This window comes from Pithys albifrons, chromosome 2, assembly GCF_047495875.1.
Source record: "Pithys albifrons albifrons isolate INPA30051 chromosome 2, PitAlb_v1, whole genome shotgun sequence".
NCBI classification, from domain to species: Eukaryota; Metazoa; Chordata; class Aves; order Passeriformes; family Thamnophilidae; genus Pithys; species Pithys albifrons.
This window is the reverse complement of record NC_092459.1, coordinates 31,937,570-31,948,961: the sequence shown is the minus strand read 5'-3', so window position 1 is coordinate 31,948,961 and position 11,392 is coordinate 31,937,570. Positions and strand designations below refer to the sequence as shown.

The following is an 11,392-nucleotide window of genomic DNA, read 5'->3' as shown; positions in this document are numbered from 1 at the left end:
GAAAGTGCCAAGTTTCCACACCCATTTTTTGAAACAAGAATTACTAAAGGCAACTTACTGAAGTGTTATTTACCTTTCTACTCTTGAAGACGCTGTGGTAACTCAATCTTAGCTGATACAGTATTATATATGGGTTTAGGCAGCCATCTTCTCTCCCCATTTCACACTCACACAATGCCCTGAAATGTGGCTTTGAGGGTGATGGTAATGCACAATGGACATTTTGTAACCTTGAGAAAGCTTCAGGCCTTTTACTTGACATTTAAGATGATATTTCTGGTATTTTCTGTCCTTTAAAGCTAACCACAAATACCTATTCTGTACTTCACTTACACTTTTAAGATCCCAGCACAATCTGAGAAGGAAGAGGGTTGTCTGTAAAGAAAAAAACTTGAATAGATTGAAGACTGGTAAGTGGCAGCTGTCAAGGTAGACAGACATCTTGTGGCATATCACTGAGTGGGGAAGGAGTATAAATCAAGTACTCATTTGCAGTGGAAGAAATTTATTTAAAAGGGATGACTGATAACAGCCCACTGCCTCTCATCAGCCCTAGGCCTCTTCCATAAGCTCCCTCTCATGCCACTTATATTTCCTGTAGGTTCTTCAGCAGTCATGGAATGAAAGGTTTGATAAACCATACACTACAAAAGAAAAATAAGGCATGTGGCACTACTTCTCAATATTCAACACAAACTAGAGAAGCAAAACAGCAAGAGATAACAATTATAACATTAGAATAATTATGGAGAAATTTCAAGATCTGTAATCTAGACAAGTAGTTGGGAAACATTTCAATACCAAGTCTCTGTGAAATATTTCTGCAAAGACTTACTTCACAAGTTTTTCTCAAAAGAGGCTGATACTTTTCCCCCTCTCCAGAGACTGCCAGAAAGTTTCAGTTCCCACACCACAAGTAGTCTCCCAAACAGTTCAGAATATGAAATATGCAGAACAACTACATTTTTTTCTCATTAGCTTCAAGCTTGAGAACTTTAACATTTATATAACACACAAGTGGAGTACCACTAGCATTTGTACTCATTATGCACTAGTCAGGATTTAAAAATAAAATCTCAGAAAGAACAAGACCATGAAAAGGAACAATTCCTTTCCCATAGAAATATGGGACAACTACACTCTATGCCCACAGATGACTAATTCCACATTCTGATTCACATGACAATTGGATCAATAACAAAGTTTATCATTCCAAGTCTGCCCTTACAAGTGGGATGTGCTGTTCCTGCCTGTGCTCTAGCACTGGGGTGAGCACACATTGTCTGCATCCCCTGCTTCAGCCTCTTCCCAGACCAGGCTGGTATCAGGAATAGTTCCCACTCCTAATCACACTCCCTCCGTAATGTGAAGAATCACTGCTAACCTGAAACAAGGGAGAGCAGGTGTTCAAAAGACATAGGAACACCACAGCCCAGAATAAAGCTTTTACAAGCATTTGTTCCATCATAGCAGGACAAGCCTAACTGGCATAGAAGGGTGGTGAGAGCACAGAGTTTTAAAACAGACATGAAGATGAGGCCTGATAAATTTACAGAAATACAACTCTTCGTTAAAGATCTTTTAATGTTACTTCTTTGAGTAATTATGCTGTTTGCAGTACAGAAGAACTAAGAACAAAGTATCCCATCTATCAAGGTGTGCTTTTATTAGCAAGCTCTGAAAACCTCATTTAAAAACCAAAGATGCTAAAGTTTGGTGAAAAAAGTACTATATGTACTAGACTCATGTTGTGCTGTTCTTTCATTTTTCAGTTCTTACAGGGCCATGAAGTCATCTAAAAATGCTAAATCAATGGCAGGAAAGATAACAAGAACACACTGAAAGTCTTTGCTGTCAACATAGGTATTTACAATTTGCTATCTCTTTTCTTTGCTATTAACACCAGATCAAAACATTGTAATAGGGCTCTGAGTGACGCCAATAAACTATACTGCTCAGTCTCAAATATGGAAAATGGTTATTTTGTGAGCTGAAGAATCATGCAAAGCACAGCTGTCATTCTGTGTTTGGATTACTGCAGGAAGAGCTGCATTCCAGTATAAAGTAACATTTAATGGGTGTTAACAACAGCGATTTCTCCCATAAACACTTATGGAAAGTATAACAGAGCATACAAAAAAATAGACCTATTCCTACAGGTATGAGATAATCTTACCTACACAAAGAGAAGATAAAGTTCTCAGTCCTGGCAAAGGCGGTAGGAGTTGCCATTTATAGGGTCATATCCATAGACGATCAAACTACCACTCAGTATTTCATGATGCTCAAAGTAATTTGTAAGAATTCTCTGGAATTCAGCTGTACCTTCCCAAGGCAGAAAGATGTGTCGGCTAAGGTAAAATTCCAGCAGCAAAATGACAAGTCTCTCCCAGCCCCAGACAGCTGACCCAAGCGACCTGCCAGGCAGCTAACAGATGACAGAACTGCTGTGAACACACACCTCCACCACAGAGGCAGGAAGAACATCCAGGAACTTCATTTGTGATCCAGTGCTTGGGACAATGTAGCAGCTGTCACGAAGCTGATGTTTTGTTCCCATTTAAAATTATTGGTCATTACTTTAACATCTTTCAATTATTGAAATAAATCTAGAATTCACACACTTGCACCAGAAATGTAATTCAGTTAAAACAAAACCTGATCAATCACAATCATTTAAAAAACAGTTCTGCTCCATTCAGTGCAATTTAGAATGTGCCTAGTATTAAAGCTTCTAAAAATCCAAAATAAGCAATTTCTGACCATCATGAGTCTTGAAGGGTTTTCATTACTTTGGAATTTTAAAAGCATAGTAGATTTATAGGAGCATTTTTAATAGAACAAAAGCCTCTTTATTCAGATAACATTGTAACAGTACTGGTGCTTTCATCACATCACAACCATGGGAACAGCTCAAAAACTGGGTGACATTTACCTGCATCTATCAACATTATAACTAATGGCTTATACAAACACAGTGCTTATTTCCTTAGTTATGGTCAAAACTGGACACAAAGTACTTCTTAAAAGGATGGAAAAGCATAACACACTGTCCATGCTGTAGATCTCTCGAGATATTTGCATGTTTTTCATGTACACCAATTGTCATTTTTAAACTTTATCTTCAGAGGGATAAGAGAACTCAGATTCTCATACAAGTTTTGTACTTCAGATACTGTAGTGCTTTATAAGTAATAAACCATAATCAGGAAGTTGCCATTGTCTTTGTTCAACGCAAGTGGCACAGAAGGAGTAAGTCCATGGTGAAAAGCATTCAATAAATTTTTAATAACCTGCAAGCATTAACAAAAGAACATAAAGAACATATGAAAATGCCAACTTTATGCTGAATGTCCTTTTAAAAGCTAGCAGCACAAAATATTTTTTGAGCAGGGGAGACATGTGTTGCATCTTGAACTGTAGTACATCATTTTGTTGTCCGTGTTTTTTGACTCTCAGGTTTGGCAAATGCTGATACATCAAGACTTTTACCACTGTTGCACTGTTCATATAATGTCTGAAAGTTAACAAACACACAAGTATTCAGGTGAACACAGTTGTATTGCACATGAGTTGAAACTATATAACACACATTACCACTTGAAATAAATCACCAGATAATGAAATATTGCATACTAAAATTTCTCAAATCAGAACATAAAAATACACCTAAGACAGCTTAGTTGTACCAGGTGTAATGCAACATAGTGCTTAAAAAAAGATAAATATGCTGACCTAGCAGCGTAAGCAAAGTTAGGGCTTCAAAAGTTGGCTGAGAACCAACTAGTTGAAGGGATTTAAAATCAAGTTTACTCCATTGATAGTTTTTGGTATGGAAACACCAGCAGGAAAGAAGAGGGGTATTTGTGTAGGCAGGGTGGGAAAGCTTTATGAAAAATATGAAAAATTAGTGGCCACAAACTTAGCCACATCATGATATTGTTAAAAGGATAATTATTTATTCACTCTCATATTTAAAACAAAATATAAAAGAACATTTACTTACTCTTGCAGCTCTAGAAATAGAGTTGGGAGAATTCAAGCCAACAAGCTCGCCAAGGATGCGTTTCATTTCCTCTGTTGTTCCTTCTGCACTTGGGACTTCTGCAGTTAATTGATAATTATGCTAAATTTGTATACATTACCAGTGTAAAAATTACCAGTGCAGTTTGTAGGAGATTTAAGATCTAAAATACTGAAGCCTTTTCTGAAGCAGACATAGGCACTACACAAAATTGAGTTATGCCAACAAGTGTAAAGTACATATAAGAGTAAAGCTTTTATTAAAACAGCTATAAATATTATTTAATAAAAGGTATTTTAAAATATATGTACCTGTTTGACAATGACCTTGAATTTGAACATAGGGATGCACCAGCAACTCCGAAACAGATATTCTTTGTTTAGGATTTCTTATTAAACAGCGCTGGAAATGAAAAAAAGAGGAAGAATGCTTTGCCTATAAATTAAGAATTTTCCTAGGATTTAGCAGTCAGAATATTTAAAAGACCCTGTAGATGCACATCAAAACTTGTAACCGCCAAACTACATATGCAAAGACTCAACGCACAATACAATAACAGATTAACATAATTGCCTTCATTTGCCAGTATCTTCAGAGTAAAGTTTGGTGTCCTGCTTAACTCGAGCGACATCAGAAAATTTGAAAATCAGAACCTACAGTATCATTGCAATTGAATGACAAAATAACAATGAAATTTGAAAGTTAAGGGGATAAGTGTTTCTAGATTTCAATATGTTACCTGCCGAGCAACACAAATAGGGCAAGTAAAAGCATAGGCTGTTTCAAAAGCAGGCAAATATGCAGGGTAAAGGAAAGGAAGGGCAAGTACAAAAACTACTGTATTTACTTTGGATGTTAAGACAAAGGAGTTAAGTTAAACTGCTTTAAGTATTTACTATGGAGCTGATAATATAAGACTTTTAGATGGAAACTACATGAAGTAGCTCTAGCTTCATTAATTCTTCTTTTGTAATATGCCCTGTTACTACAAGGAGCAGCAAGCATTTATTTGTGGTAAAGGTCTCTTGAGCACAACTCATTCAGTTTTAGACAATATACTTTAAATAAAGAAATTGCCATTATTTAAATCAAAATTAATTTTAAGGGACAGTTACCTTTAGCACATCTTGAAGATCCTTCTCAGGAATACCTGGGAATTCTATTTCGTAACTAGGATCAACAATAGCATGCATTTTATTTATTGGATTTGTTATATGTTGAAACGGAGTCTTTCCATATGTCATACAGTACAAAATGCATCCCAATGACCACACATCACTTTTGGGACTTATCTAATATTAAAAACAAAAATTCAAAGATTACTCCTCACTTAAGAAACAGTCCCGTCAGTCAATTTATCATGTAATTGTACAGTCATTTAACAGCATTTAACACTTTCCATTAGACAACAGACCTTAGTAATTAACACATAACATCACCAAGGCAGCATGCCATTATCTACTAAGACAATGATGTGGCTTCATTCACTGATATTCCATAAGAAAGCTATTCTTATTAATTGCTTTTGAAAATCAACTTACTCAAAGAACTAACTTAAAATAAAAGTAAATCCATAACAAGTTGAACTGCAGGATTCTAATTTCAGATTTATAAATAAATGTACAGAAAAGCATACTAAATTAATTCAATCCCAAAAACAATGCAACATCACAGCTATGCCCCCACAGAGAGCCACAGTTCTCCGGGTTTAAAGGATTCAGATCTGTATTTGAACTACCACAACCAGGCTGTTCTTGCAGCATGACTTTCCACTTCTCCTGTTCAAGCTGAAGCACTTTAAGAAAAGCACACAGAGTGGGGAAGAGGAAGGACATGGGGAAACCACAGAGAACCTGACTCCCAGCACAGTAGCTATATTTTTGCTCAGAGTGAGCTGAGCTCTGGAACAAGCCTGCACTTTGCATACAATTTTTAAAACTGTAAAAAGATAAAAAGTATCATTCTTAAGAAAATCAATTTATAAAATACTGTTTAGAAAGACAAGACTACATAATAATACTCCCATTCAACTGTTTAAAAGTTCATCTTTGTGTACTTGTATATACATATGGATCTCTTTTTTAAATACTTTTTCACTAAACCATGTACCCCTTAACTGAGGTTTAACTGACAGTACAAAACTGCTTTCCTTCAGTACTTATCATTCACATTCCATTGCCCTGATTACGTTATAAAAATTTCTACAATACACAGCACTCTAGCATAGAAAAAATAGGATACACAAACCTTGCATATGTGGTCCTAAATACTAGACTTCATTGTATCATCTTTTGAAAAATCTTATTGGGTATTACTCATTACTTGCAAAACTTGCCTCTCTCTTTAAAGAGCTCAAAAATACGACAATCAGACAAGCACCATCATAACTCCTCTAAGCAAACATACTAACAGTGGTCTATCAGAAAGCAAGCTTTCTTGCTTCCAGAAAGAATTTTCCAGAAAGAATTTTCCAAGCCAAGGTTATTGCTGCGGAATGCTAAAATGTAGCTGTACCATAAAAATAAAATGTAGCGGTACCATAAGAGCTTTGCTAATTCTTGGCAGACCAAAGACAACAAAAGGGCATAAGTAGCATGACAGGCAACCAAGAAGTAACTGAGGAATGATTCTCTCACTTGACTCCATGGAAGATCCTCCCAGAAACACAACCTGAAAACTCTGGCCTGGAGTGGTTGTTAGAGGTGCACAGCATGGTGGGCCCACAAGATGCTCAAAGGATATTTAACATGAGTCATGAGTCGTCAGTACAGCCTCAGATATGTGAAAGGCTCATGTATTTCACTGTATATTACTGTTCAATGCTATTCACACTGATAACATAGTAGAACTCATTTCTCCATAAAAATTGATTTTAAAATATTTCTGTTGATTATCATTTTATTATTAGCTCCTCTAATGCCCAAGACTCTGCATCTGTTTTGCTCTCAATTTTACTCATTTCTCAAGTACTTTTATTTTTCTAAACACCATGTGCAACTTGCTTTTAGGTAGGGAGTTTAACCTTTGCCTTCCATCTCTGCCCACCATCATCATGGCACAAGGAATTTTCTTGTGTTTCAAGTTCAAGTCTTAAGATACATGACTGAATTACTTTCTTCTTAACATGAATGGAATAGGAGAAAAAAGACCATGTTACCTTAGAACGAGGCTTCCCATTTTCTCCATAGGAAGACATATCTTTTATTGCTTCAGGTGGCATATAATTCATTGTGCCAACCTAGCCATAAAAATGTAAAAATATTCCTTTAAGTGAAGCATGCATTACATTGAATTCATTTAATAAAACTTAATTTTTCTCCCAAAACACTGAAGAGCATTTTGAAAATTTGTTTCTATTAAGGCTGAAGGCCAGTATTATTCTGTTCAATAAAAACATGCAAAAATCCATATACATGAATATTTATATAGATATAAAACCATTCAGCATAAAATTTCAATATTAATTGAAGTTCTTACAATAATCAAAATTATCAGCAGGTATTCTAGCACTTTATGGAAAAATGCACATGGATTTTCCAGAAGTATTTCACCTGAGAATCTTTAATGATACTTGTCACATCTGGTTGCATTTGATTGGCAATGCCAAAGTCAATTAGTTTCAACATTCCATCAACTATCAGAAAGTTTGCTGGTTTCAGATCACTGTGAATAATGCCTGTAAAAAAAAAATTACATCCAAGTTTAGTCAATCCAAGGTTCTATTACTCAATTCCCATAACCCTTGCACAAAGAGAAGATGCAGATCAGCTTTAATTAGCCAAAATCAAATTCTCTGCAGATTCCATAAAAATACTTCCATTTTTTTTTTAAACAGTGAAGACTTGCATGAATTTACAGTTTGAATTATTATTTATTCAAATCTGCAGGCACTCCAAAACAGCTCCAAGAGATTTGAGTTGCAGTTTCTCTCTGGGACAGGCCCTCCAGCTCTACATGCACCGAAATGCTGCTCTGGAGCAATTCAGTGCCCTGTCCACACCTGTAGCTGTCTCTTAATTAGCTAAGCAGGTACTTAGAATAATTTTATTGCTTAGTCTGATCAAAGGTATAATTCAGTGAGGAGTACGAATTACTTCTTACAAACCTTACTTACATGATTTATTATGAATTTTGGTTATCTACACAATCAACAAATCAGTCTTGATATTTTACAAAACTGCAGCAAAGACATCACATGTATGTATGTAGCAGGAACTTTAGTAGGTTTTGCTGTTTGCTACATTGTTGCATGTTCTAGTGCTGAAAAGAAGTGATGCTCTCTGCTACGTACACTAGTCTTCCCTTTTTTCTTAGGCAGGAAAAGGATCCAAATCTGGCCTCTCCTTTATGTTATACAGCCAAACACAATACAGATGCATACATTTCAATTGCATAACTAAAGATAAAAGGACGAACTGAAAAAGTCTAAGAAAAAGCTGAAACACTTTGTCAAAGAAAAGATGCCAGCGCTGTGTAACAGCTGTCATTAATGTCAAAGCTTCTTTTTGAGAGAATACGTGGCTAAAACTTGAGTCTAATAGAGAACAAGTAGAACTGAGAGTATACACTGTAGTCTAATACAGAAAATATTATTTTCTGGCTACTGTAAGAAAACAAAGCATTACACAAACAGTGATATTTGTAGATGCCTCTTGATTTAGCCAGGTCTACCTCTGCATCAAGATTTACCTTTGTCTTTTGAACAATAAATACTTATCTTTGAAGCTCACTATGCTTACACCATGAACAACACAATCTCCAAAATTAGAACAAATTCACATTATCTAACATATGACCTGTACAAATACCTAGAATTATTTAAGAATACCATATTCATGGATTGTGTGAACAGCCTCCAGCATATTTTTCCAATAGCTCTTTCGTTCCAATGGATCAATCTTTTTCTTTTTCTTTAGCCAGCTATTGAGATCGATATTTCCACACTCCATTACCATGTAGATATATTGATCAGTAATTTCACTAAAAATAAACACATATACTTAGGTTAAATTTAAGGAAACACCATTTTATACAGAGATACTGGTTAAATGAAATTAGTGTTTACTCACTAGCCATAAAGGCGGATGATCTTATCACTATGTTGCTGCAGTTTACTCAAATGAGCAATTTCATTCTTATAGCTCTGAACAGTCTGTTGATCGGCTTCCTCTAGATTCACATATTTGACAGCAAACAGCTGCTTCTTCTCATTCAGTACTTGAAACACCTGGAAAACAGTATCAGTTAATACTTCATTGCTAGTTCTGTTTTACTATGGTCCTTCATCTCAGCACACCCAGAATATCAAAAGAAAAAAGTCTACCTTTTGAAAAGGAAGGAGCAATGCAACATAGTTCAGACAAATCAGCATGAAATAAAATCAATAAAGAAGGCACCAGTTACAACAGAAACAACCCTCTACCAGAAACTATCTTGGTGCCACATTATATTTCACTTAGAGCAGTACAACACAAGTCTAAAGTGTTCCTAAGATAAAGATTACAAAACAATACTTCCCAGAGACACAGGTTTAATCTACCACTGTGCATTTACTTTGTCATACCAAGATGATTTGCAAGTTAGACCACATGGCATATGAGGAGAGGCTGTGAGCATCAAGTCTATTCAGTCATAGGATAAGAAGGCTACAAGGAATCTTACTGCTGTCTTCAGCTATTTAAAGGGAAGGTATGAAAAAGACTCCTCTGAAACCATCAAAGTATGAGATCCAACAGACACAACTAATACCAAGGAAAATTATAATTAGGTATCAGGAATTATTTTTCACTGTCATGTAGTCCAACAAGAAAACAGTTTGTCCAGAAAGGCTGTGAAATCTCTATTCTTAGTCAGACTCAAATACAAAAAAACCAAGAGGTCCAACAAAGGTTGTGTGATGAGCAGCCTGCTCTTGCTTTAAGCAGACCAAGTGACACACAGAGGCCCTTGCCATCTGATCCCATACTACAACTATATGCTGCCAAAACAGGAACCTGTTCTTTTTGGAGGTTTCTGCTGACTGGAAGCTGGCTAATATTGTTCCAATTTAGAATAAGGGTATGAGGGAAGACCCAGGAAACTACAGACCTGTTAGCCTAACCCAGCTCCCAGAAAAGTTAAGAGAATATCATACTGGGTACTACTGAAAGGCATTTAAAGAACAGTGCAATGATGAGGCACAGTCAACATGAGTGCACAAAAGCAGAGATCTCTAATTTCATATCCTTGGAACAGGTCGTCCTAGAAGCTCTGCTAAGGCAGATGGAGGGCAGGGAAGTGATTTGAGAGGCAGCAAAGCATTACCAAGGGCAAGTCCTGCCTGACCTACTCAGTGGCCTTCTGTAACGGAAGGACTACACCAGTGGACGAGGGAAGAGCCAGAGGTGCCATCTATCTGGACTTCTGTAACGCCTTGGAAACAAGCCCCCACAGCAAAACTACTTATGTTGTTAAGAAAATAAAGAACTGTAACAAAACCAAGAGATTCTGGCAAAATCTTTTCCCAAGTTCCTGTGACACCAAATTTCCTTATAAAAAGTAGCTCACTCACCACTTCAGAAATAGCTACACTCTAATTCTCACACTGGTTACAGAAGTAATAAGAGATGATCTTTTCACTTCAGGAACTCTCAATCAACCTTACAAGCCACTTATTTCCCAACAATATAAACACACTGCCCTCAACAGCAGCCCCTCACATTAGGACATAAATAATGTAGCACATCTTACAACAGAAGAGCTGATTTTGTTAGGAATCTTAATGCTAACTACCATTTAAATTATCTTCAAGAGCAAAAAGTCAAACTAAACCAACAATTTTCTAGACTCTCTGAGCCAAACACTGTGTATATGTTAGTACTGGGCATGTATTAGATGATTTCAACACATGTTTACAATACAGCTACTACTATGTAAATGAGTGACTCCCTAAAAGGATGAAGGAGCATCTTACCTTACTTGAGCCTCCACTACCTATTTGCTTTAATACGGTATAAACGCATCCTTTGATGGTAAGACATTCATGCGAAGGTATCGAAGCTGGAACCTGTGTACATACAGAAAAGTTAATAACTATTGGTAGGCTTGCAGCAAAACTTGGTAGACCTCTACTTTTTAATAAGTTGAAATGCTTTAAGTTGTCTTGGTCTTTCTGAACAAGTTGCTTACGAGTAGTAAAGCTAAACTTTAAATGAAAGCTAAAATATCTCTATAACAAGAGTATTTATATAATAAATGTCACTCGGAACATGACACCACTGAACTCTTGTAAAAGATACCAATGCTCTTCACACTGATTAAACAAGGAAAGGGTGTTCTTTAATAAGGCTTCCTAGATCATTAGAAACACCTCTCTCTCTGCATATTATA

At 36.2% G+C, this 11,392-nt stretch overlaps 1 protein-coding gene across 2 annotated transcripts in view; it reads right to left on the bottom strand.

The window, feature by feature from the left end:
- Positions 1–1,644: 1,644 nt before the first annotated feature.
- The window catches only part of TTK (TTK protein kinase), a 33,234-nt gene continuing 23,486 nt past the window's right edge, over positions 1,645–11,392 (bottom strand). The window contains exons 15-23 of one of the 2 annotated variants that reach the window (XM_071548660.1): positions 10,977–11,069; positions 9,094–9,251; positions 8,853–9,004; positions 7,576–7,700; positions 7,182–7,262; positions 5,140–5,316; positions 4,336–4,426; positions 4,007–4,104; positions 1,645–3,517 (exon numbers count right to left, since the gene is read on the bottom strand). In XM_071548660.1, the coding sequence (XP_071404761.1) occupies positions 3,428–3,517; positions 4,007–4,104; positions 4,336–4,426; positions 5,140–5,316; positions 7,182–7,262; positions 7,576–7,700; positions 8,853–9,004; positions 9,094–9,251; positions 10,977–11,069 (1,065 nt within the window). In that variant the 3' untranslated portion in view covers positions 1,645–3,427. The remainder of the gene's footprint in view (positions 3,518–4,006; positions 4,105–4,335; positions 4,427–5,139; positions 5,317–7,181; positions 7,263–7,575; positions 7,701–8,852; positions 9,005–9,093; positions 9,252–10,976; positions 11,070–11,392) is intronic. The other variant, XM_071548661.1, reaches the window with a different exon arrangement.